The 26,157-nt window shown below is 40.7% G+C and overlaps 1 protein-coding gene across 15 annotated transcripts in view; it reads right to left on the bottom strand.

Annotated features, from left to right (window-relative positions):
- Positions 1 to 26,157, bottom strand: part of HYCC2 (hyccin PI4KA lipid kinase complex subunit 2) — a 64,255-nt gene that overhangs the window by 25,755 nt on the left and 12,343 nt on the right. For 7 of the 15 annotated variants that reach the window (XM_070732045.1, XM_070732043.1, XM_070732041.1 and 4 more), the window contains 3 exons: positions 3,437 to 3,536; positions 742 to 820; positions 273 to 374 (listed from right to left, as the gene is read on the bottom strand). In XM_070732045.1, coding sequence (XP_070588146.1) covers positions 273 to 374; positions 742 to 798 — 159 coding nt within the window. In that variant the 5' untranslated portion in view covers positions 799 to 820; positions 3,437 to 3,536. Of the gene's footprint in view, positions 1 to 272; positions 375 to 741; positions 821 to 3,043; positions 3,188 to 3,436; positions 3,537 to 18,310; positions 18,426 to 26,157 lie in introns of all 15 variants that reach the window. The other 8 variants (XM_070732039.1, XM_070732050.1, XM_070732038.1 and 5 more) reach the window with 3 other exon arrangements.

Here is a 26,157-nt window from a genome sequence, read left to right as displayed (position 1 = left end):
AGATCCTGAGTGCTTTTACAGCCCTCTCTAAGCAGTTTACAGAGTCAGCATATTGCCCCCAGCAATTTTGGGTCCTCATTTTACCCACCTGGGAATGATAGAAGACTGAGTCAACCTTGAGCCTGGTGAGATTCAATCTGCCAAATTGCAGCCAACTGGCAGTCAGCAGAAGTATTCTGCAGTACTGCATTCTAGCCACTGCAGCACTGTGGCTCTTGTAAATATAATATGCATTTTGTTGCCCTTTTAACAGTGATTTGATTGTTTCATACCTCATTATTTGGATCTTGAATAACTTTATAAAGAGCTGGTACTAATATTTTCTTTCGATGAAGTGTTGCTGCATAATTGGAAATCTGCATTTCAGGTAATACCTAAAAGAACAAAACAGATGCAAGAGGAACATGTTTCACATCAAAACTGGCTTGAATTTTCTTATCATGGTTCACTTAACAAGCTATATAGTGACTTAAATCAGATTGATGAGATTTACAGGACACATTAAGCAAAAAGCAAAAACAAACAATCCACATTTGACTTAGTATTATTATGTACTCTGGAACACCACTGTAAGTTGATTTTTACACCACTGTAAAAAGAAAATATATCTATAAATCCTCAGTAAGTTATTGCAAAGGAAGAAGTGGGTGTGGGGAGACAGTGATATCACACAAAATGTCTTCAGATTTAGCACCCAAACATAAAAGTTATTAAAACGTGTTCATCTTTTAAAATTCTCACCTTGAATTCTGATAGCCATTCCTCTACCACACCACGTTCTGATCCAAGCATGTTCATAAGACTTCTATTTTTTAATTATCTTTGAGGAGGAAAAATATTAAAAGGAAACGTTAGTGTCTCAAATGTAATTTTATCTCTGAAAGTCCATATATTCATCATCCCATTGCCCAACATTTTAGCTGGCATTACACTTTTAAATAGTTTTGGAGCAGAAAGGGGACAGCAAAAGAGGACCTATATCGACAATGCATTTTATTAGTTAGTCTCTTTCCAAATTACACGTACCAAGAAAAATTAGTTAGACCAAACTGAATTGTATCATGGGAAAATATGTAGTATCTTCTAATAAGAAATCTAACTGATATAATGGATTTATACGAAAGATGGTAAAAAGATTTCATAAATATCGTATAATTTTGAATTCAAGAACCTTTATTTGCTGATGAGCAGTTATAAAACATCTACTAAATATATATAAATTTATTCATTTATTTCATAAATAAGTATGAAAAATATATATGTAGAAAGTCTAGGGAAAAAAATTAAACAATAAAAGAAGGGGTGTTAACCCATTCCTGGATGCTATGAACATTCTGTTTCAGGTCATAATATTGACTTCTCAAATCCATTGTTTATTTTATTTTTATAACCACCAGTCAATCCAATATTTCATTTGAACCAAATCATAAAGTTTTGTGATTTTGCTATGTAAGTATTCTGAGATTTTGCAGAAGTAAATGTTAAGTAACCTTACACTTAGAATGAGTGTAAAATATTAGAACAAGTGAAACAATTGTTGGAAACTGAGGCTCTGAATTAATACAATGGGAAATAATTGCTAACGGTTAGAATAGAATGACTGCAATGCTAAAGACTAATATTAGTGCATTAACATTAGAGGAACATTTTGGCCCTTTTTTCACTAATGACTTATAGCATCTTTATAGAATTACCCAGCTATCACTGAGTAGTATTGTCTGTTCTGGACATTATTATTTTGGCAAAATGGTGATTGGATATTGCCATAAGTTGTTAATGAGGGAATGACTTTATAATATATATGCAATAAAGGAAGTAGAAACAGGTTAATTAATTGGAAATCCACAGATCAATAATTCAGAAAAACTTCAATCATTTATAAACCTCCTTCAATTTAGCAAGAGTATTGCTAAAGCTATTTTCTTGATATGATTTTTTTATACTTATATTTACAAGAGCCTGATTTATTTTCAACTACACTGAAAGAGGTATCATATTATGTTTATATTTGTTTATACTATTCTCAAACTTCTGCTAATTTAGTCAAGAATAATTTAACAAAAGGAAACAATATACCAAGAATATAGAATTAGCGAAGATAAAACCGGAATATGTTGTGAAACTGATTTTCATTGCATATTATTCTGATTTAAACTACATTGGGTTAAAATCTATTAAATTATGTTGGCCCGCAACCATAAATTCTACAAAGAAAGGTTTAGTCTTTAACATATATGTACATTCATTTAAAATTACAGTATATTTCATATGTTTAAAAGAGAACATATTTTTGTAATTTTCCAAGTTTACAAGTTACTGGAAAGTATGGTTTATTCAAAATTTAAAACTGAATAATTCCATTTCTTCTTCTTCATGTATGGAAGGAAAATCATGCTAATCTGAACACACTGTGACCCAGCCAAATTCCAGATAGGTGGACCAATTCTCAAAGATTGCTGTCCTAGCTGGGAGTTCTGGTTACGTATCTGTTTACAAAAAGGCTACTCAGCTTAGTCCTGATAAACTAGTGTATTTGCATTTTATTCAATCTTTATTTAAAATCTTCCTATTTTAAAATAACAGTGTTTTTTCTGCTTATTTTGCTTGTCAGAATAATAAACAATAGTAGTTTTAAGGGAATAGACTGCACAAGTAGATAATGTTTTAGGCAAGACAAAATAAACTTCTTTTTGTCCAGCTCAATATTTGTAAGCTTCTCATTTGGTAATAACTGGGAGACCACATGGCATTCCTTGTTGTTTGGGACTATATTGTTGACAGTAGGGAATTAACAGGAAGATCTTTTATCTGCTGATGACAATGTATGGTATTGAAAAAATTCCCTTTCTCCTAATCTAACTTCCCTAACTCAAATTCCCCCAAATGTCCTAGATCCATAAATGTTTACGCATCTATCTCATCACTTAGCAACAATACCTCAATAAATTACTTGCAAAATTTAAAATATTATCAATTAAATCATCTAATGTCATCATTAGCTAGTCAAATCCAGTAAAGAGGAATCAAATAATATTTTGATCACCTATTTTTGAATACTTTTTAAGAAAAGAAAGCTGGAGTGTATTGTGCTTAGTGCTCGTTGAGCTTGGTTACTCAGGATATTGTTTGGTGACTGATTTTTTGTGGGGTATTAATCCTCAAGGTTAACAATTTCTTAATCAAGGACCTACAAAATTAGCTAGTCAAAGTACTACCAAGGAAAAAACAATATCCCCATCAAACTCTATTCCCTTTTAATACTGAAGATGTTAGGGAATGAAATGCCTGTAGAGAAAAAAACCAACTTTAGAAAGGATCAAGGAGTCCACAATTCAACCGCTATATATATATTCTCTTCTATTGATACTAGGTTGTCATTGTTTAGCTCCCCTTTTAAAATACATTTTAACAATAAAAAAAAAATGTTACCAGCTACCTCTATTTGGATAAATTAGTTTTTTATTTGAACTGGTGGGTGAATGCTGCCATTTCCCAGTCTGGAATACATTTGATAGTGCTTCATCAAATCATGGAAACTGTCAAAAACAAAAACATGAGACAAACATGTCAGTAACCTGTTTGTATCTTGTATTGGGTTACAATACATATAAACTAAGAATGTATGTTTATATGATATATCTTTAAGAGATGGGATCATAGTTGACCATAGGAGGGAGCCCAACTGCAGTCCTGTTTGGGGGGAGTTTTTTCCTGTTATTACTTTAGGTCTAGAGCTGTGTGCGGAAGGTTAAATGGGTTTGTATTGGATATTGGAGATTGTATTTTGTGTTTAGAAGGGCAAACAGATTATTATACCTTGTTACTGTGTACAGTATAATATGTTCTACATATATTGTAGTACAACATGTATTTTGAACTGGTATCTGTGTCTGAACATTCCATTACTATTACTACTCATACCATACGCTGTCTTAAAGTTGTTTTGGTGGTTATATTTTTCCCTAAACAATGTATCAAAACACATTTTTAAAAATGAGCAAAAGGTAAAGGAAAACTGTGCTACTATGCTTTGGCTTTCAAATTCTACAGACTCAAGCATATATAATAGCATACAATTAAAGAAAAGACAGATATAAACACAACTCTTTAGCTTTTGAGGCCCTGGAAAAAAAGGAATGGTCAATAGGAGAAGACCCCTTGTGTTTCATCACTCTCTGCCCATCTTCCAAGTCATTGAATTTGAAGAGGAAGAGGTAACTGGCAGAAACAGTGGTGCTCTCACTAGTTGCAATAGACATCTGACTTGCAGTGGAGGGAGAAGATATGTAGTAGGACAGTAATTCCTATTTCTCTCATGCTCCTCTTTCTACACTATTCCTTTTCTACAGTCTCTATTAGGACTTCATTTACAAGTTTAGGTTTGTGAAGGACAAGAGATATTGAGATATTGGACCCAATGAGAACCAATAGGCCAAGGCAGTTGTTTGCCCTACCGTCAGCCTTTGAATATGCCAGTTAAAAACATACTTATTGTAATAATAAATACACAGCTCATACTCAATTCTGAGAGCAAATTATTTCATACATTAAAGAAAAACTAATTCTTTTTTCCCCTAGCTACAGTTCAGTTGCAAATAAACCCTATAATTTTAGTTAATTTTAAGGACAGTTGGGTGAAATGAACCAGGCTTCATGTTTTTAAGGCTACCTAATCGACTCCAGTTTATCAAATCCAAACATTTACTGAACTGTAATTGATAATAAAGGAGAAAAAAATGTCTAATATTCTCTTATAGGCTATGGCCCAGGGCTGCCATCAGGAATTTTGGGGGCCCCTACAGCCTAAGTGGTCTGCCCCCCCCACATTTTAAAACTACTTTATTTTGCGACATACCAATTATGTATGAAATTTACCTTCTTTGGGGAGGGGTGAAAGGGGAGAGGAAGAGAGGAAGGAGTGAAAGAAGGGAATGAGGGTGGAAAGAAGGGAGGAAGGAAAAGGAAAGCAAGAAATGGTAGGGGAGGAAAGGAAGGAAGAAAGAAAGAAAGAGAAGAAAGAAAGAAAGGAAAGGAAAGAAAGAAAGGGGGAAGGGGACAGGAACAGAGGAAGGAAGTCAAGGAAACTTATGAAAGGGGAGAGTAAGGAGAGGAAGGACTGAAGGAAGGGAGGGTAGGGAAGAAGGTAGGAAGGAGAAAGAAAAGAAGAAATAGAGGAAGGGGAAGGGAAAAAAGAGAGAAAGAAAAAGAGCAAGAAAGAAAGCAAGAAAGGAGAGAAAGAAAGAAAGAAAGAAAGAAAGAAAATGAAAGAGAACTAAAAAAGAGAGGGGGAATGAAAGAAATGGAAGGAGGAGAAGGAAAGGAGAGAAAGCAAAAGAAAGAAAGAAAGCAATAGAAAGAAAAAAGAATGAAAGAGCAAGAGAGCAAAAAGAAAGAAAGAGAGAAAGAAAGAAGAAAGAAAGAAAGAAAGAAAGAAAGAAAGAAAGAAAGGCAACTTCAAATAAAGGCTCACTGAGCATCTCTCCCTCTCTCTTTCTATCCCTCTTTCTTTCTCTCTCTTCCTTTCTATCTCTCCTCTTCCTTTATCTCCTCTCTCTCTCTCTCCCTCTCTTTCTCTCCCCCCCTCTCCCCCCTCTTTCCCTCTCTTGCTATCTCTTCCCCCTCTCCCTCTCTCTTTCTCCCCCCTCTCTTTCTCCCCCCTCTCTTTCTCCCTCTCCCTCTCTTTCTCTCTCTCCCCCTCCCTCCCTCTCTCTTTCTCCCTCTCCCCCCTCCTCTCTCCCTCTCTCTTTCTCTCTCTCCCTCTGTTGCTATCTCTTTCTCTCCCCCCTCTCTCCCTCTCTCTTTCTCTCTCTCCCTCCTCTCTCCCTCTCTCTTTCTCTCTCTCCCTCTCTTGCTATCTCTTTCTCTCCCCCTCTCTCCCTCTCTCTTTCTCCCCCTCTCTCTCTCCCTCCTCTCTTTCTCTCTCTCCCTCTCTTGCTATCTCTTTCTCTCCCCCCTCTCTCCCTCTCTCTTTCTCTCTCTCCCTCTCCCTCCTCTCTCCCTCTCTCTTTCTCTCTCTCCCTTTCTTGCTATCTCTTTCTCTCCCCCATCTCTCCCTCTCTCTTTCTCCCTCTCCCTCTCTCCTCTCTCCCTCTCTCTTCTCTCTCTCCCTCTCTTGCTATCTCTTTCTCTCCCCCCTCTCTCCCTCTCTCTTTCTCTCTCTCCCTCTCTTGCTATCTCTTTCTCTCCCCCCTCTCTCCCTCTCTCTTTCTCTCGGCGGCGGCAAGGTCGTCAGCTGTGAGGCGGAGCTCCGGAATGGAGCACTGACAGCGGCGGCTAGACATGTTGCTAGACGCCGTAAATGCTGTCCAGCCGCCACGGTCAGTGCCTCTGTTCCAGAGCCCAGCCTCCGCCTCACAGCTGACCACTCTGCCGCTGCCCCAAGGCTACTACCCGCTGCCTGCGACTGCTGAGAGAAAGAGAGAGGCAGAGGGGCCTACTACTCGCTGCGGCTGCCCGCTGCCGCCGCCATCACCCTCCCGCTGCGCGCCGCCCTTCCGCTGCCGCTACCCTCCCACCAGCCCCAAATCGGAGGAGGGGAGGGGAGGGAAAGGAGGAGCCACCCCGCCGTAGCGGCTTGTAGAAGAGGGGGGCAGCGGCGCGCCCAGCCGATCGGGCAGGTGTGTGTGTGTGTGTGAGTGAGTTGCGAGGAAGGGGCTGGAGCAGCGGCTGCATCGCCCAACGCCGCCGCCCCGGGAAAAGGTAGAGCCGCGTTAAGGTCCCGCAAAGCAGGGCCGAAGCGGCAGCCCAGAAGCCGGCATGTAGAAGCCCACGGAGAAATCCCACAACTTCCGCATTGACGCTCTCCTGGCCGAGGAGCCGGCGCGGCTGGTGCCCAGTGTCTCCCTGGAGAGCTCCGTCAGCAGCCCCGGCGCCTGCCTGCGCACCGAGACGCCTTCACCCTGCGCCCCGCTGGGCTTGGTCCCCCTGCCCGCCGCCGCCTTTGTCCCCAAGCCCGGCTTGCTCAACCTGCCCCCACCGGCCTCCCACGGCGGCTTGCCAGCCATCTACCCCGCCTCTGCTTTATCCAATCCCGGCTCTGGCCGGCCAGCATGCCGCCTTCGCCTACCCCACGAGCCCCAAAGCTCACCTGCTGCAGCCGCCAGGGAAGCTCCAGCCGGGCGGGGCGCTGCAGTTGCCAGAAAACTTGAAAGGCGCTAAGAAGGAAGCTCAGCTTCCTCTTCTCACAACTTTTTGAACAATTAGGGGCCCCGGCCTTCTGGTGCCAAATTTGCACATGCGCAAAAGGGCCCGGTCTTGCGGGCCCTCTAATTGGTCAATTTCACCGGGCCCGGTACGGGGCTCCCAGTAATACCCGTCTATCGGCGGCCCTGGCTATGCCATAAGATATGTGTCAGTCCGGGATTTGCTATCTCTTGCTCCTGTAACAATTTACAATGACATTCAAAATGGCCTCACAGGTATGCAGTAAATACACTCATGTTAAAAACAGAATACAATATTTGTTTTCCAAGAATAAAATACTTTTCTAAGAAGAGTATTTTGTCCTTTTTTTTGTTTTGTTTTAAAAATATCCTTGCGACATATCAATCCTTTTTCTTAAAATGTAGAATCCTGGATCCATAAACAGGAAATTTTCAGAAGCAAGATCCTCATATTCCAAAGAAAAAATTAATTAACAAAATGATACATTTTATTGGATGTGAAATAATAAGCCCATGCTCAGAAGCATTAATACATAGCAGACTATCTCAAGAGTTTCACTTGGAAGGAACATCATGATCAAACCAATATTTACTGTTTGCTTCTGATATCATATGTGGCTAGAAATCATTTATCAGGAATTAAGCTTTATTAGTGACTTCTGTTTATATTATTGTGTACTGTCAGAAATTAGTTGTTAGGAACTAATTCTAGCTTAGTAAATTGTAACCTTAAAATTACTGGTTGGCATAAGTACAAAGTTTGTTATCTTACATCTGTGTCTCACTTTTATTCTTGGCTTCAAAGTTAGGCATATCCTTGACAATATAGAAAAAAAATGTTACCCAGGAATATTAGGCCCCATAGATAAAAGGAACCAGAGTAGGGACATTTCCTGCTTCATAAATTCTGAATCCTGAAAACATTCTGCTGGAATGTTCCATAAGGTGGACAGAGGCAGGGGCCTGAACAAAGAAGCTTTAAAGATCCTATTGATAATGAACCTTTGTCTCTTATTGGGTAAACTTTGTTTCTATTGGTGCCCCGTAATATATATATATAATCCCCTGAGCCACTCTTGCAGGCGTGTGGCTATTCCTTATATGCATTCTGTCTGTACGTTTTGGTTTTTGTCACCCAGCCTTTTAACTTTGGCTATTAATTTTTTTAAAAATCTGTTATTTTTGGCAAGCCTCCTCTCGAGTCTCTCTCTCCTTGGCATCTCAGTGGCTTGGGGAAACTTCTGGTATCTTACATTTTCATATCATTCTGCTTATCTTCATATCATATCAGCATCCCTTACAGATTCAGTAAAGCTAGAACTTATAGTAGTTCTCAGACAGCACATATTCTACATTTGTACTCAAGTGTCCTTTAGAGAGGAGGCTTATATTCCAATGGTGTTGAGATATAGCATGAATTAGAGACGGAAATCCCATTACTGAACATCTAAGATAACAGAGAATATTGATTTGTCATAAAGCTAAGAAGCACAGTTTAATTTCCTATTGCAAACACGGAGGAAAAAAGATATTTTACAATCAATGTAAATTATGCAACTTTCCACAATCAAACAAATTTAAGATTTGGAATGATTATACCTAATTGGGAAAGATACTGAATACTCTTTCCTGCCCCTATTTTTTCTCCACAACAACCCTGTGAGGTAGATTGGTTGAGAGACAGTGACTAGCCCAAGACTACCCACTAGCTTTCACACCTAAGGCAGAAGTAGGTTCTAAATCCTGTTACTACCGGTTTGTGCGCCCATCCCAGGTGGGTGGGCAAAGCCTCCTGCCGCCGCTACCAGTTTGCCGAACAAGGCTGAACCAGAAGCAACCCACCTAAGGTGGGACTAGAATTCAATAATCTCCTGGTTTCTAACCAAGTCTCTTAGTCACTAAATAATGTTCCACAACAATATACAGTACTTTCAATCTATTCCAGATATGAGCAAAAGGTCTTTGAACCTTAGAATGCTTACTCTAACATGAGTCATTTAAATTTTTCCATGTTAGTATAAAAGTACAACCAGACACCAGTCGGCATGTACAGGTAGTTCTCCACTTATGATCACAATTGGGACTAGAATGCCTGTGAGTAAAAAAAATGGTTAAGTGAGTCAAGCCCAATTTTATAACCCCTTTGGCCAAGATTATTAAGCAAATTTACAAAAGTTGTCAAATGAATTGGGCCTCCCCCATTGACTTTGCTTGTCAGCAGCCATCCAGAATACTGCAACCATCATAAATACATGCTGATTGTCGATAGAATATAATACAACTGCAAACAAACAAGTGATCTTTTATTATGATGCTAGGATATACAGTCATACCTCGTCTTACGAACCTAATTGGTTCTAGGGGGAGGTTCGTAAGACGAAAAGTTCGTAAGATGAAACATTGTTTCCCATAGGAAACAATGTAAAATCCATTAATCCGTGCAACGAAACCCCCCCCCCCCGCAAAAAACCGCCACCCGCCCGTCTGTCACCTTTTAAAACAGCCGGGGGGCTTCCCAGCGTCCTCCTGAACCCAAACGCCGAACTCGAACTTCCAGGATCGGCGTTCGGGAGGCCACCGAGAAGCCCCCCAGCTGTTTTAAAAGGTGACAGCCGGGCGGTGGGGCTTCCCAGCGGCCTCCCGAACGCCGAACCTGGAAGGGGCAAGGGGGGGAGAGAACGGAAGGCTCAGCATTCCATCAGTCGCAGCGCTGGCTGTCAACTTTTCTTTTTAGCACTGGGGAGGCAAGTCAGCACTTCTGCTCCTGCCCAGCGCTAAAAAGAAAAGTTGCCAGCCAGTGCTGCGACTGATGGAATGCTGAGCCTCCTGTTCTCTCTCTCGCCCCTTCGCCTCCCTGTGTTCCTAGGAGAAGTGCTGGGGATTGAGGTAAGACAGCCCTTCTGCTCCTCACCAGCACTTCTCCTAGGAACACAGGGAGACGAAGGGGCGAGGGGGCGGAGAGAGAACAGGAGGCTCAGCATTCCGTCAGTCGCAGCGCTGGCTGTCAACTTTTCCTTTTAGCGCTGACTTGCCTCCCCAGTGCTAAAAAGAAAAGTTGACAGCCAGCGCTGCGACTGACGGAATGCTGAGCCTCCCGTTCTCTCTCTCGCCCCTTCGCGTCCCTGTGTTCCTAGGAGAAGTGCTGGGGATTGAGGCAAGACAGCCCTTCTGCTCCTCACCAGCACTTCCCCTAGGAACAAAGGGGTGGGGGGGCAGAGCGAACGGGAGGCTCAGGAAGGGAGCTTGGGAAGGAGCCCACGGTTAGTCGGCTGCGGGCGGGAGGAAGGCGAATGCCTCTCTTTGTTACGCTGGCACCAGCATGGCCTGGCTGGCAGCGGAAGATGTAACGGAGCCCACGGCGGAGACCCCGGCCCCTCAATCGGGCCGGCAGGGAACAGAGCGGAGCCCACATGGCTGTGCTCCGTGGTGGCTGCCTGCTGGACTGGTAAGAGGGAGAACGGAGTCCAGCCCCGTGGGCTCCGTTACATCTTCCACTGCCAGCCAGGCCATGCTGGTGGCAGCGCAGCAAAAAGGGGCATTCGCCTTCCTCCCGCCCGCAGTCGACTGACCGTGGGCTCCTTCCCGAGCTCGGAGAGCTTCCTGGGCATGAATGCTCATGAATGCAACAAGAACGAAAGCCAGGAAGCTCTCCGAGCTCAGGAAGGAGCCCACGGTCAGCCGACTGACCGTGGGCTCCTTCCCGAGCTCGGAGAGCTTCCTGGGCATGAAAGCTTGCGAATGCAAGAAGAACGAAAGCCAGGAAGCTCTCCGAGCTCGGGAAGGAGCCCACGGTCAGTCGGCTGCAGGTGGGAGGAAGGCGAATGCCTCTCTTTGTTGCGCTGCCGCCAGCATGGCCTGGCTGGCAGCGGAAGATGTAATGGAACCCACGGGGCTGGGCTCCATGGCGGAGACGGCCGGCCCCTCAATCGGGCCGGCAGGGAACAGAACGGAGCCCACATGGATGTGCTCCGCGGCAGCTGCCTGCTGGGCTGGTAAGAGGGGGAACGCGTGCCGCAATCTTCACTTCGCCCGGTCCTCTCCTGCCTCCTGTGCCGATGTTCCCCGCTGCGTCGGGCGCCGCCAGTCCGGAGTCGGACGCACCCTCGCCGCCGCACCCAGCCGCTGCCCGCCCCGTCCTCGCTGGAGGTCTAGCCGGAGCCTGAGCTGGGCCCGCTCGGCCGCGCCTCCTCGCCCGCCCCCTGCCCAGGATGCAGACCTGCTGCCTCGCCCCGTGCCCGCCGCTGGCCCGATCCTGCGCCTCCGCAGGAGGCAGGAGAGGACTGGGCAACCAGAGCAGTAGCGCCGCAGCCGCCATGCCCAGCTTGGCTTTCCTGGCCACCACAGGCACCACGCGCAGTGATCTTTCGGGCCGGCGAGGCTCAGCAGCTCCAGCCCCGGCCCCTTTCGGCCAAGCGTCCCGGGCCAGGTGGCCCCTTCCGTCGCTGAGCCTCGCCGGCCCGGAAGGTCGCAATGCGCATTGCCTGCGGCGGCCAGGGAAGCCAAGCCGGGCGTGGCGGCGACAGCGGTGGTTCTTCTCAGCAGCCTCCCGAAGCCGAACGCCAAACCCGAACATCCGGGTTCGGCTTCGGGAGGCTGCTGGGAAGCCCCCCTGGCTGTTTTAAAAGGTGACAGCCGGGCTGCGGGGCTTCCCAGCAGCCTCCCGAACGCCGAACCCGGAAGTTCGTGTTTGGTGTTCATAAGAAAAGTTCGTAAGAAGAGGCAAAAATTTTCTGAACCCCGGGTTCGTATCTTGGGTTGTTCTTAAGATGAGGGGTTTGTATCTTGAGGTACCACTGTATCTAAGTAAACTGACTTAAAGCAAATGTAAGCTCAATCTATTTTCATTATAAATTCTATAGTGTTCAGAACATACAGTATTATAGCAGCGATGGCGAACCTATGGCACGGGTGCCACAGGTGGCACACAGAGCCATATCTGCCGGAATGCAAGCTATTGCCCTAGCTTAGCTCCAACACACATGTGCCTGATGGCCATCTGATTTTCGGCTCTCATGGAGGCTCTGGGAGGGCACTTTCGGCTTCTGGAGAGCTTCCAGGGGGATAGGGAAGGGCGCTTTTGCCCTCCCCAGGATCCAGGGAAGCCTCTAAAGCCTGGGGAGGGTAAAACACAGACCTACTGGGCCCACCATAAGTTTGGAAACATGCTGTTTCTGGCCTTCAGAAGGCTCCGAGTGGGGGGGCAAGGGAGGCAATTTTCACCCTCCTCAAGCATTGAATTATGGGTGTGGGCACTCACACAGGCATGATAGTGTGTGTGCATGTGCTTTCGGCACCTGAGGGGGAAAAAGATTCGCCATCACTGTATTATAGCTTAATAGAGGTGTGAAGCATGATCACTGTCTTAAAGCTTTTATTCACATGAAAACTGAGCATTGAAGATAAATTTGTGCACTTATTCAAGAAAGCTAATATATACTATGTATGGTACAATATTTGTATTATTTATATTTCATTTTAGTATTAAATTATTTCAAAATTTATATCAGTGACCTACAAATATAGTTTCTATTGAAAAATAATGAAAAATTAATCTCTCAAAAATGCATAACTGAAGTGAATGGAAAAGTATAATAGGAAACAAAATCGCTATATCAAGAAGGCTGAAACCTTATAATCAAAGAAAAGGTTTTCCCTTTTAATTTATGAGGCTAGTTTGTATTACCGGCAGTAAATAGTTATTAATGAGGATAAATAGTTTAATTTTTAAAATGTCCAACATATTCTTTATCAGACAGAAAATGAAAATCTCTTTAATATAATATACCCCTATTCACAGCTTAGCCCCTTACAAAATAATTATTATTTAAACTGAAATTACATTAGTGAAGCTGTTTCTACTGTTGATATATTAGCAATTATAAAAAGAAATGCCATCAAAATGGTGCTATGATAAACCTGCTTAGATACTGTGTTATCAATGGGGAAATCTAAGTATTTTGCAGGTCCCTATAAAAAAAGGAGTGCAAAAACACAAGTTACAATTTCAACCTCATCACAAAGACATACCGGTAATTGTTCTTATCTTACAGAATATTTCTTCCAAAAGACAGAACACAGGGCATTGCAATAGGGAAGTGTAAAAGCTTTTCTAGTGTTTTTAGGGGCAATATTATATAAGTAATGAACAGTTACAATATTTTTTCTGATTTCACCGACTGAGATTGTTTTGTAAGGTACATCGCTTGATGTTACTTAAGGCTGATCAAATTCTATTGAAAGCCACAATGGTTTATGGCAGTGATTGCAAACCTTTTTTGGTTCGCATGCCAAAAGGGTGTGTGTGTGTGTGTGTGTGTGTGCTAGCATATGTGCGCATGCCCACATCCCTTCCCTCCCCCCCATGCATGTGCAAAGGCCTTTCTGAAGGCCCCTCCCCATTGCCTCCCCCCCCTCCACACGCATGCCACAGGCCTTTCGGAAGCCTGATAGGCAATGGTGGATTCCTACCAGTGTGGTCCAGAGTGCTGCACCGGAATGAACCCACTGATTTTTAGTGATCTTTTTTCCGGCATCTCCGTATCGGGAGAAGCCCTTCCGCCTGCCCTAGTCATAATGCCAACTTTTATTCTTGATCTAAAGACAGCTGAAAAGCTCCTTCTCAGGAGACACCAGGAAAAAAGTCACCAAAAATCAGTCGATTCATACTGGTCCAGTATTCTGGACCACACCGGTATGAACCCACTACTACTGGTAGGTGAAAAAAAATGCCCAAATGGACAAACCAGAAGTGCTTTTTTCCAAACTTCCAGTTTGTCCATTGGGGGATTTTTTTTTTTTCCTTCAGGGATTCAGGGAAGCGTCTGGAGGATGAAACAGCCTTTCCCAAGGTTGAAAATCAGCTGGCCAGTGCATGCGTGCGCGCTCAAGCTGAAGCATGGAAAAGTCTTGCATCCCCTCCCATATACCATAGGTTCGCCATCCTGGGTTTATAGTCACCAAGTAATTTGCATCAAAAACTGAATGTATTTTGAAGAATAAAAACACAAGACAGAATGGATTAAAAATTAGTCTGAGCCATTAAACAATATAGGCTACCTAAGCATGAATTTTAATTGGAACTATTCTAACTTTAATTAGAAGCAGAACAGGGAACCAAAATAAGTTCCTTGAGAAACTTGACTGAATATCTTCTCATGGTTTTAAATTCTTATATGCACATATTTAAAAGCCATAAGACAGCTGTACTATTATTACTCTGGCCTTAAATACTTTTACTCTACATGTACTCTACTCTACTCTACTCTATAAGATATCTTATATTTTTAAACACTTAGGAGGGTGGCTACTTTTTTTTTATTTTTTTACTTTCTCTGATTAAATTTGGGGCTTCCATGAGCCAGTGGCGTGGAAAACAATTCCAATGTATTTGAAAGCCCAAATCTGTTTGAAATTGTTCCCATTCATTTGCCACCTATAGTTAGTTGTATCTAAAGGGCCTATCAAAATGTGCACAAAACATTTAGCTCATAATATACTATAACTAGATATTAAGAGTCATTCATTTACTGCGTTCTGCCCAAAGCAATGTGGATACATTTTGTACATGAATATCAATTTTTATCTCTTACACTTTATGATATAAGAAAATTAAAAAATAAAATAGTATATAGAAATTTATATAAATGTAAGAGATTTAATTCTGCTTGGACAGGGGGTTGTACTGGATGACCTACAGTGTCCCTTCCAGCCTGAACTTGTTAAATGTTAGTTGCTTTAAGATAGCTAGAGAAAATACATGCTGAACAGATTATTCTTTTGTTAGTTAGAAAGGGGCCCAACTAAAAGGGACATTCCTTAATGCAATTCCTTAAGGCAATAGAGATAAGAAAGTGCTGTGCTTGCAAAATATTTTATAAGCAATAAGGGAAAGGTGTTGATGAACATGTCAGAGGTGCTGTTGTCTCTGAGGCATTATGGAGTAGCTGTAATGGGTGACTGTATTTTGATAGGAGGGGCATGGAGGGATATCAAGATAGAGACCGTAACATGTAATGTTTTGAAATTTTAAGTGTAGCTCTTGGCTCAAACCTCAATTTAAAGTCAGGCTGAAAGATCCACCACACTTTGCAAATTATTATTATTATTATTATTATTATTATTATTATTATTATTATTATTATTTCTTTCCAATAAATACGCTTTGATTTTTTAAATCAATCCAAGTTTCTTTTGTTATTTCTAACAATACCAAGTTTCTATCAATAATACAAGACATGAATGTTTAAGACATTAAGGTTTAAAAATAAAACTGGTCTATTGACTTTTTCTTCTCTTTAGCTACTGGTTTTTATTGGCCTCCTACAGATTGAAAAAAAATGCTGAACTGCAACTTCTATCATACAATACAGCAGGCAACGTTGTTCATCAGGAGATTATGGAAGTTATAAAACATCTGGAAAGTATTAAACTGGAGAAGATTGAACTAGCATATCCTATTTTACAAACAGCTATATGATAAAGCATCATTCTAATTCAGTGTTTCCCAACCGGTGTGCCGCGGCACACTGGTGTGCCGCGAGACATGGTCAGGTGTGCCGCGAGGCGGAGGCCAGCAAAGGTTGTTTTGAAAGTTGGCCCCCTCGCGCGCATGGCTTCTCCTCGCTAATAGCGGCGGGCAATAGCCGGGGTAGGGGCGGCTTCTGCAAGTGGGAGCTCCAGGGCTGAGGCTTCCACTTGTGGCTGTCCCCGCCTGATCCGTCCTTCTCTCCGGCTTTCTTGGGGCGCGGCTCCTCCCACAGCTGTGGCTGCAGCGGCGCTGGCGATCCGTCCGCTAGCCGCTCCGAGCGCTGTGGGAACGCCCACCCCTCTCACAGTCCCGCTCGGTCTTCTCGGCCACCTACATGCTGCGTGAAGCCCAGGAAAACCAAGCAGAGCGCCCAGGCCAGGCAGAAGAATGCCGCCACCTTGCTATCCCGCTTCTCTCTGGCCATGCGGTTGCAGAAGCAAGCTCTCCCCCCTCACACGCACACTTTCGGCTGGGCAGGGGGCGAAGCCGACCCCCCCGGCTGCCGGCGAAGGAGGTTCGCTCGAGCCTCAGAAAGGAGGCGGATTCAGGCAAAGAGCCCGGCGCAACGGGCGCAGCATTGGAAAGCAAGCGGGCGGTGGGGGCGCTTCGCTTCTGCCTTCCTGAGGCGCTTTTTTTGGGCTCCGTGTCCGGCGAGTTTCTGCCTTGCCTTGCCTACTTAACGCGGCAGGAGAGATGCTAATTCCCATCCCAAACAGTCCGTCTTTTCCCTCAGGAGTGGGTGGGCGTTTTGTCCCTGGCACCACGTCAGCAGCATCAGGAGGACAACAGATGACTAATCCCGCCAGAGAACAAGAGAGAGAAAGCATGAGAGAGAAAGAAAATAAGAGAGAGAACGAGAGAGAGCAAAAGAGAGAGAGAGAGGTGCTTCTTGAAGCATATGGTAAAAAGCACCCAAATAATAAGAAAAAACCCCCAGCCCACACCTGTTTTTGAAAAGAATAAAAGAGGAAAAAAACCCAGCCCTCAACTGGTTTTGGAAATGGTTCCAGTGTGTATACACACACACGCATAAAGGGGGGAGAGAGACAGGGATGGAAAAAGAGGAGAAGTGAGAGGGAGAAGGAATGAGGGAAAAAGGGAGGAAGAGAGAGAAATGAGAAACATGAGAGAGAAAAGGGGGAAAGACAGGAGAAGTACTGTACCCAGAAATGAGAGAGCGGTATAAATTTGAGGAGGGATGATTGATGATTGACTGTATTTATAAGAGGATGTTACATGGGATTGTATATATGGGGGGGTTATGTATGTATGTATGTATGTATGTATGTATGTATGTATGTATGTATGTATGTATTTATTTATTTATTTATTTATTAGATTTGTGTCATTTTGGTTGGTGGTGTGCCCCAGGATTTTGTAAATGTAAAAAATGTGCCGCGGCTCAAAAAAGGTTGAAAATCACTGTTCTAATTTATGAAAGCAGCTACATGGAACAATGTAATGATATATAGCTCTGTGAATAAGTCTAGCTTGAATAGTCATTTTTAGCTTACCTTATCATTTAAATATTGTCACAAAATATGTACAGCAAAAGATGTCTGAATATAATAGGCCTGTTGTGTCACCAGTCATTATTATTTTAGCAAGAATATTCAAAATGCAGCCAAGACATAGAATACTATCTTATAAAAAATACATGACAAAAGATAATTGTAATTGTAAGCAGTATCCCAATAATTACATAATTTTATATTGAAAACATGCCTCTAACATTTTATTTTAAAAGTAAGATTTTTTTTTTTGAAACTTTTTAAAACAAAAAAAAAATTGTTTTAAGAAATCTGAACAGCTACTGGACAGAAGGTAAATGCCACAATGTAATTTAAATTAAAATAGCTACAGAGATCCATAATTACCATATCTATTATATCAGGGTTAAATAAGGTCCAGGAGGGAAGTGTTTTTAATAGGAAAGTGAACACAAGAACAAGGGGACACAATCTGAAGTTAGTTGGGGGAAAGATCAAAAGCAACATGAGAAAATATTATTTTACTGAAAGAGTAGTAGATCCTTGGAACAAACTTCCAGCAGACGTGGTAGATAAATCCACAGTAACTGAATTTAAACATGCCTGGGATAAACATATATCCATCCTAAGATAAAATACAGAAAATAGTATAAGGGCAGACTAGATGGACCATGAGGTCTTTTTCTGCCGTCAGACTTCTATGTTTCTATGCCCCGTTTATATATGATAATAAATATTACAGGAGCTTAAGTTTGATTTTTATCTACTTCAGCTTTTCCTAAACTGAACTCCACCCTATTGCTAGGGATGTTGGGAATTGCAACCTAAAACATTTGGAATGCTCCACGTTGGAGAAACCAGTTCTATTAAAAATAAAAAAGAGGGGAGGGATCCTATTTATTGACTTACAACAGCACATTGCACATTAAATACAACAACATCTAAATATCTAATATTTTAAATATATAAAATGGGACTGCATCTCTGATAAACCAATGGTTAATAATATTATAATAATATCAAATTAACAACCCACTAATTTATTTTGAAATATTCTTCTTTTACAACAGGAATTTACTGGTGAGATGTAAATAGTTTTATAGTTTTATGTTATGAATATATTTACTCACCCCCAACAGCATGCAAAGTGACCTGATGGAGCTACATTACATTACTTCCATCTTTATGGTACAAATTAATAGATATCCAGGTTTAATACAAGCAATGTTGACAAGCATAGTAATGCTGGAAAGCAAAACAAAATAAATAAGGTACAATGGCACTGCAAAATACAAAAAACAAGAAACAACTCATAGATCAACCCAATGAAATCCAATAATCATTTTAAGTACTCGTCTTCAGAACAGATTTCTTTACCTTTTTTAGATGTTCCCACCACCAGTTTCCCTAGAAACAACATTATGTAGTCACCCTACACTAAACCTGAAGCCCTCTCATCTACTAAGCAATAACTCAACCAACGCAAAACAAGACAAATTACAAATTCATCTTTCGTCAGTTCCTAGAACAGTCTCAGCTCCACTTATAATTTAATATTGAATTGTATATTGAATATTGCCTCAGCACGCTTTATGTTTCTCACATTTATATATTTTCCAAGATTTGTTCTCATTTGAAGATAGAAGGATTTTTACCCAGCCAGGTTCATTTACGCAGTTACATCAAACCTGTTGAGAAAATCCTTTAAAGCAGCATCTCGAAAAATGATTTTTTTTCCATTTTCCCTATCACAGTAAGTTTCTTTTTCAGACTTACATATTGATATAAACAACCGATTACAGCCACTCATTTTCATATCTTAAAAGCATATACTGTACTTTGTTAGTCTCCTAAAGCTTCACACAGCTGTGGATGGGGGAAAGAGAGACCCTTACTATTGAATCCTCAGTCTCCTTTTGTAGCCCTCTCCCTGCAATGGGTTTACACTAAAAGCCATGAAAGTCTTCCACCGTATATCAGGCTACGGATTTATGATTTTTCAATTTGCATTAGTTACAAGGCCCTAAAATCTGTTTGCAATGGTCATGGCTAATTCTGATTCTCAAAAACATTTCTCATAAATCCTATGTATACGTTCTTTTATTCTTCAGTTCTTTATACAGAAGCCATACAGTTCTTTGAAGAGCTTATGCACATATCTAACTTTTCACAGTGGCATTTGAATTCAGCAACAGTAGGCCTTAGATCAGTGATGGTGAACCTATGGCACGGGTGCCACAGGTGGCACGCGGAGCCATATCTGGCACGCAAGCCATTGCCCTAGCTCAGCTCCAACGTGCATGTGTGTGCCGGCCAGCTGATTTTTGGCTCATGCAGAGAGCTCTGGGAGGGTGTTTTTGGCTTCCAGAGAGCCTCTGGGGGATGGGGGGGACATTTTTACCTTCCCCTGGCTAACAGGGAAGTCTTTGGAGCCTGGGAAGGGAGAAACACGGGTGTCTTGGGCCCACCAGAAGTTGGGAAACAGGCTGCTTCTGCCCACAAGAGGGCCTTTGGGGGGCTTGGGAAGCTTTTTTTGCCCTCCCCAGGCATTGAATTATGGGTGTGGGCACTCGTGCGTGCATGATAGCATGCGTTCACACTTTTTTTGGCACTCGAGGAAAAAAAGGTTCACCATCACTGCCTTTGACATTGGGACTACAAACATGTTCAAGAGAGAAGCACAATCTACATTCCAATTTCTCTGTGTAGAAATTCTGGAACACTCTCTGAAATCAATTTATAATACAGAATTCAGTTAGGTCTCAGTTGTAAAGTAGGTTGTATGAAAATGATGATTTAGGGTTTCCTTTACAAATAAAAAAAAGTCATACTCCTGCCACAAACAAGAGAAACAGTGAAAGGCTCTTCTTCAGATAACAGTAATGGAACAAACCAGAACCTTAAACCTGTCAAGTATCTTGTTACCTACAGACTTGTGAAATGGAGACACTGCTGACCTGCCAAAACAGAGTCGGTTCAAGACAAGGTTCTAAGGGAAACTCCTAACATAAATGGGAAAGAAATAGAATAAAATAGGCAGGCTTTTAGACTACTATCTTATTTTATTTGATCTTCAATATTCAAACATCATTATCCGGCTAAATCTGTTTTCAAGACAAAAGGCTACGCGATGTTGAATATCTAACTTTAATGGCCTTGACATTATACCTTCACGGTATTTTATATGAAATTATGCAGCTATTTTGCTTAAGTTTATAAGTTTAAATTTGATCAATTTCCAGACAGACAACATCATATCAATATATGCAATTCTGTGATAGAAAAATGTATATAAATATGTTACATTAAAACTGTAGCTGTTTTACAGTAATCTGAAGAGTATAATTTTACAATCATTCAAATAAAACAGCAATTCTGTACATTATCAAAGAGATAAATGGCCATATATGTATGAATAATGTAAACAAAATATTTCATGACTGTTGGTAGCTAACACTATAAAAAAAAAGAATAGATTGTTGATAGAAATAATATTAAATTTGAAATAAAAACTCAAATACTTTAATCTTAAACACAATGGAATATACAGTAATGTTGATCTTTTTAAGATTACCTCTAAAATGAGTTTTTTTATATATGGATATACTCAGATATCGATTATGAATCAATAATAAGTACTCCAGTATAAGCAGTAATCTATAAAGAAAACAGAATATCTGTCAAATATCTATCAAAGTAACAAATGCACCTTTCATTTCAGACAGATATGACAGATGTCCACTTTGGCTAGACAGTGAAAACTTACAAAGCAAGTGAAGCAAATATCTGAAACTCTGCTATTATTGCAAGAACAACATGCACCTTCCCATAATACTTCTTTTATATTGATATTTGGGCACAATCCCCAGAAACCTCTTAAAGAAAAATGTGGCACCAAAAGCTGTGTAAAAATAAAAACAGGGAATAGGAGTTCACAAATGTTGACAGCATAATGGCTAGCTTTAAAAAAAAATCCTTAAGTGCATTAGCTGAAGTGGCAAATCTAAATTGAATACAAAGAAATAGAGAAATATGAGAAATAAAAACTAAAAATCAAAATCTTTAAGAAAAAATATTCAGTTAGACCTTCACTTACAACAGTTCATTTAGTGACTGTTGAAAATTACAGCGGCACTGAAGAAAGTAACTTATGACCATTTTTCACACTGATGATCATTGCAGCATCCAAATGGTCAGATGATTTACATCTGAGTGCTTGATAACTGACTCACATTTATGATGGCTGCAGGGTCCCAGAGCAATGTGATCCCTTTTGCCATCTTCTGACAAGCAAGGTCATCAGGGAGACCAGATTTGATTAACAACCGTGTTACTAATTTAAGAAACCCAGTGATTCACTTAACCCATGTCATTAGAAAAACCATAAAATGGGCCAAAACTCACTTAAGAAATTTCTCACTTAGCAACATAAATTTTGGGCTTAATTGTGGACATTAGTAGAGAACTACCTATATTCAAAAACTAGAAGTGTTGTAAGTTATCACTTTCCTTAATGCTATATAATTTCCCCATGCTAAATCAATTCTTACACCTTCTCTCTCAAAAGTGCTCTTTGTGCTATACATATTTCCATAAAACAAAGGGTTTGTTTAAAGTTTCTATAAAATAGCAACCTAAGCATTCCAAAATGAACTCTGGGATAGAGATGCAGTATAATAAAAATTAATATAGTAGTAGCATTTCTGCTGGTTTCTACTACATGTTGTGAAACAATGAAGCTATTAGTAATTTAAACTAATAGTCTCTTCTCCAGGTTTAACAAAAGATATTAACAAATAAATGCTTGAATGCTGTAGATTAATGCCAGTAAACAGGACAGTCTGCAGAGAGGGGCGGCATATAAATCCAATAAATCTAATCTAAATCTAATCTAATACCTAAAACAAGACTAGGATCGGACACTACTTGCAGGTATATCAAGTTAAATGTTTAGGACTCCTATGTAAATTGTTAGATATCAAATGCAGATTTACTTAGGAAACTAAACTATAGGAGTTCTTAATTTGTTTTCCCACACAATATTAATTGTGTATATGCTTCGTGGTACAGTCTTTACTTTTGTTTAAACCATGATAATTTCTTCAGAGGTCAATTTTATGAATGCAGTTTTGCCATTGTTATTCTGTAATCAGATTGTGGATCCTTTCCACCATAAAGGAATTCTTATTACCTGCTGAATTATTAAGGGGGCCTAAATTAATAGCAAAAACTGAACAAAACCGACAATAACAAAAAACAGTAGATGAACACTTTAATATTGTCATAATGTCTGTCTTTACATCAACTGAGAATCTTTTACAGAGATCCTTCCCACATTTGGCTTTGAATTATTGCTGGAATACATCATCACTATGCACCATAATCATTGGCCAAAGACTTCTATTCATTACTGAGGATCCACAGCTAGGAAAATATTTTCAGTACTTCTTGCAGAGGGCATAAAACTAAAATTATGTAAAATTTTATTGTTTCATAGTTTGTAGGTCCTCTGCTTCTTAGGTGGCAATTTTTTTTAACATGAAAGATTTAATATACAAAAGATTTTGGTGAACTATAGTGTAATCTTTGCTTACAGGAAAGGAGACCCTAATAGAAGATTTTCTCAGCCTAGACTAGAGAACCAAAGCAGGAAAAGCAATATGCCAAATAGTAGCAATGTAAGGTAATTAACTGTATACAATATATGAGCAGATTATCTCACTCATTAAGCAGGATTGTTCATATGAAATATATATAATACATGTGACATATAAATGACTTGTTTACTGTTTAGCCATTTTAAATAATGTGTATAAAAAGCACCCGGAACAAATAATCATTTATATGACCTGCCAGATTACCAGAGCAGAAACAAAATGTTTCTTGTTAAAGGATAAACATCTGTCCTTAATATTAAATAAGTTCAATACTATCTAATATTTATATACTATAATTATAGTACTGTTCATAACTGAAATCAAGAATGCAAACATCTATGAGAAACCTAAAGCTAAGTAATGTTGTAGCCTACAACATAGAGATTTGTAATATAGTACTGTACGATATAGCATAACATCACTGTCCAGTTCTGAGGTAAATCTGAATGTATAATTTAGACAGAAAGGGGAACCGTAAATAGTGAAGTTCAAGAAAATTAAATAAAGAGGTAATTATATGCAGACATTGTAAACATATCTACTCACAAAGTAGACAGGCGATGATTTTCTATTAAATTTATTTTTCCTTGTCACACAAGAGTCTCATTTGGAGTAGGATTTGAATGTAACCCACAAACACTTATGCCACAATAAAATAATTAGTGTGTAATAAACTTTAAGCCTCTTTCTTTCTTTCTGCTGCTATAAGAACATACCATATTTTTGGAGTATAAGATGCACCTTAGTTTTGGGGGAGAAAAATAGGGAAAAGAATCTGCTTACCAGGTATTCATCTGTCTAATGTCCTTAGTCTGGTCAGCTTCAGCACATTATTTTATCCCCTGGTTAAGGGCTTAAAAAACCTTATTTGGAGAGAGTAACAATGAAAGAGCTTGCAAGCCAGTAAGACCTGGGAATATTGTTAACACCTGGTTAGGGCTGGAAATAAACATTTGAAGCAAATTAGAGCAATGAAAAAAACCTGCAAAGACTTAGGGCTTGGAAAACATTTTTTGCAGAGAGTAATAATAGAATAGAATTCTTTATTGGCCAAATATGATTGGACACACAAGGAATTTGTCTTGGTGCATATGCTGTCATGTGAAAGATCTTGCAAGCCTGTAAGAGCTGGGACCATTGTTAGCACCTGGTTAGGGCTGGAAAGAAACTTACTTGGAGCAAGCTAGAGTAATGAAAAAAACTCTGCAAAGACTTAGAGCTTGGAAAACATTCTTCAGAGACAGTAACAATGAAAGAACCTGCAAAATAAGAGCTGGGAAGATTGTTAGCATCTAATTAGGGCTGGGGGGAAAAGCTTTGAAAAAAGCTGCATTCAGAGTATAAGATACACCTGAATTTTCAGCCTCTTTTAGGGAGGTCTTATACACCAAAAATACGGTAATTAATTATAGAAGATTTTCTCTTACACAGCACACAAAGCAGGAATGCTTGTCAGGGCCTTACTAACTTGGTATTTCAAATGATGGGCGTTACAAAATATCACATGAAGGATATGAGGTTGGGGAAACTGATGAAATGCATCAAGTTCCCTTGTATAAAGCCAGTTATCTATTACATTAAGTATTGTTACTTGATTAGAAACATTTGTCCAAGACCTCATTTGACATTTATGCTATTTAAATTTTCATTAATTAGAGCTGCCAAGGATTGAACATGGAACAATCACATGGAAAAGATTAGGACTTTGGACAACTACTATGGAGAACTAGCAACAAATGGGTTAAAATTTTCTGTATCTTTTTTGTTGCCATCCAATGCTTCTTTAATTTTTGCAGCCTAAACCTGAAAACTCTGAAAAAATACCCAATACTAAGATCAAATATCTAGGCTTATACACAGAGCTTCCCAAAACCTGGTATGCCATGATGTTATTCTCTCTCACTAGGTAATAATTCAACCAGCAAGGGTTGGTGATCTCTTCCCATCCCAGTTTAAAGTGTGAGAAGAAAACCTTTTAGTGAATGTATGGCCAAGATACACATAGTATTTGTACTGGACAGATTAAACTGCAATTCAACCACTCATTTTCCCAATTTTCCTGTCCTCAAAGGCAGGGTCTTCCCTAACTAACTTGAGGTAACAACCATATGGCCATACTATTTGTTAGGTCATGAAGCTCAGACAAAATGTTCAATTGGGTCAGTATTATTCAATTATAAGCCATTTTAATCATCGTATTAACAGCTACTATTCACATTTGCTTATTTTAATGATCAATATGCATGGCAAACATATGTGAAGAAAACTGTGTTATATATACATAGTTGGTTTAATTTCAGTACAGTGATACCTCATCTTACAAACGCCTTGTCATACAAACTTTTCGAGATACAAACCCGGGGTTTAAGACTTTTTTGCCTCTTCTTACAAACTATTTTCACCTTACAAATCCACCACCCTCGCTGGGATGCCCCGCCTCTGGACTTCCATTGCCAGCGAAGCACCTGTTTTTGTGCTGCTGGGATTCCCCTTAGGCTCTCCTCCATGGGAAACCCCACCTCCGGACTTCCGTGTTTTTGTGATGCTGCAGGGGAATCCCAGCAGCGCAAAAACGGGTGCTTCGCTGGCAACGGAAGTTTGGAGGTGGAGTTTCCCAGCGAGAGGAGCCTCAGTGAAATCACAGCATCGCAAAAACACAGAGGTCCAGAGGTGGGGTTTTGAGGACTTCGGTGTTTTTGCGATGCTGCGATTTCACTGATGCTCCCTTCGCTGGGAAACCCCACCTCCAGACTTCCGTTGCCAGCGAAGAGCTCGTTTTCACGATGTTGGGATTCCTCTGCTGGGATTCTCTTGCAGCATCACAAAAACACAGAAGTCCAGAGGTGGGGTTTCCCATGGAGGGGACCCTCAGGGAAATCCCAGCAACACAAAAACGGGCGCTTCGGCTGGCAAAAGGGGTGAATTTTGGGCTTGCACGAATTAATAGTTTTTCCATTGATTCCTATGGGAAACACTGTTTCATCTTACAAACTTTTCACCTTAAGAACCTTTTCCCAGAACCAATTAAGTTTGTAAGACAAGGTATCACTGTATTTGATCAGGCAGAAGTTCTCACAGATCATAGGCAGTGGTATTTTACATCACTATTATCCACTTCTTTTAAATGACAATGCCAGGAAGTAAATCTGGAATTTTCTATAGTACGTATACGCAAAGTTGGCATTCTAATACCCACCTAAGCTCATCCTTCACACAAGGGAACTGCCTGTTTATAAGAAGTGCATGTTTATTTTAAACCAACTAACGCAGTAGTACCTGGGAAAATTGTAAGAAAAAATTAGAAGTTGGGAAGATGGAAT

Source organism: Erythrolamprus reginae, chromosome 1 (assembly GCF_031021105.1).
Source record: "Erythrolamprus reginae isolate rEryReg1 chromosome 1, rEryReg1.hap1, whole genome shotgun sequence".
NCBI lineage: Eukaryota > Metazoa > Chordata > Lepidosauria > Squamata > Dipsadidae > Erythrolamprus > Erythrolamprus reginae.
The sequence above is the reverse complement of the archived record's forward strand: the minus strand, read 5'-3'. Positions and strand labels throughout refer to the sequence as shown.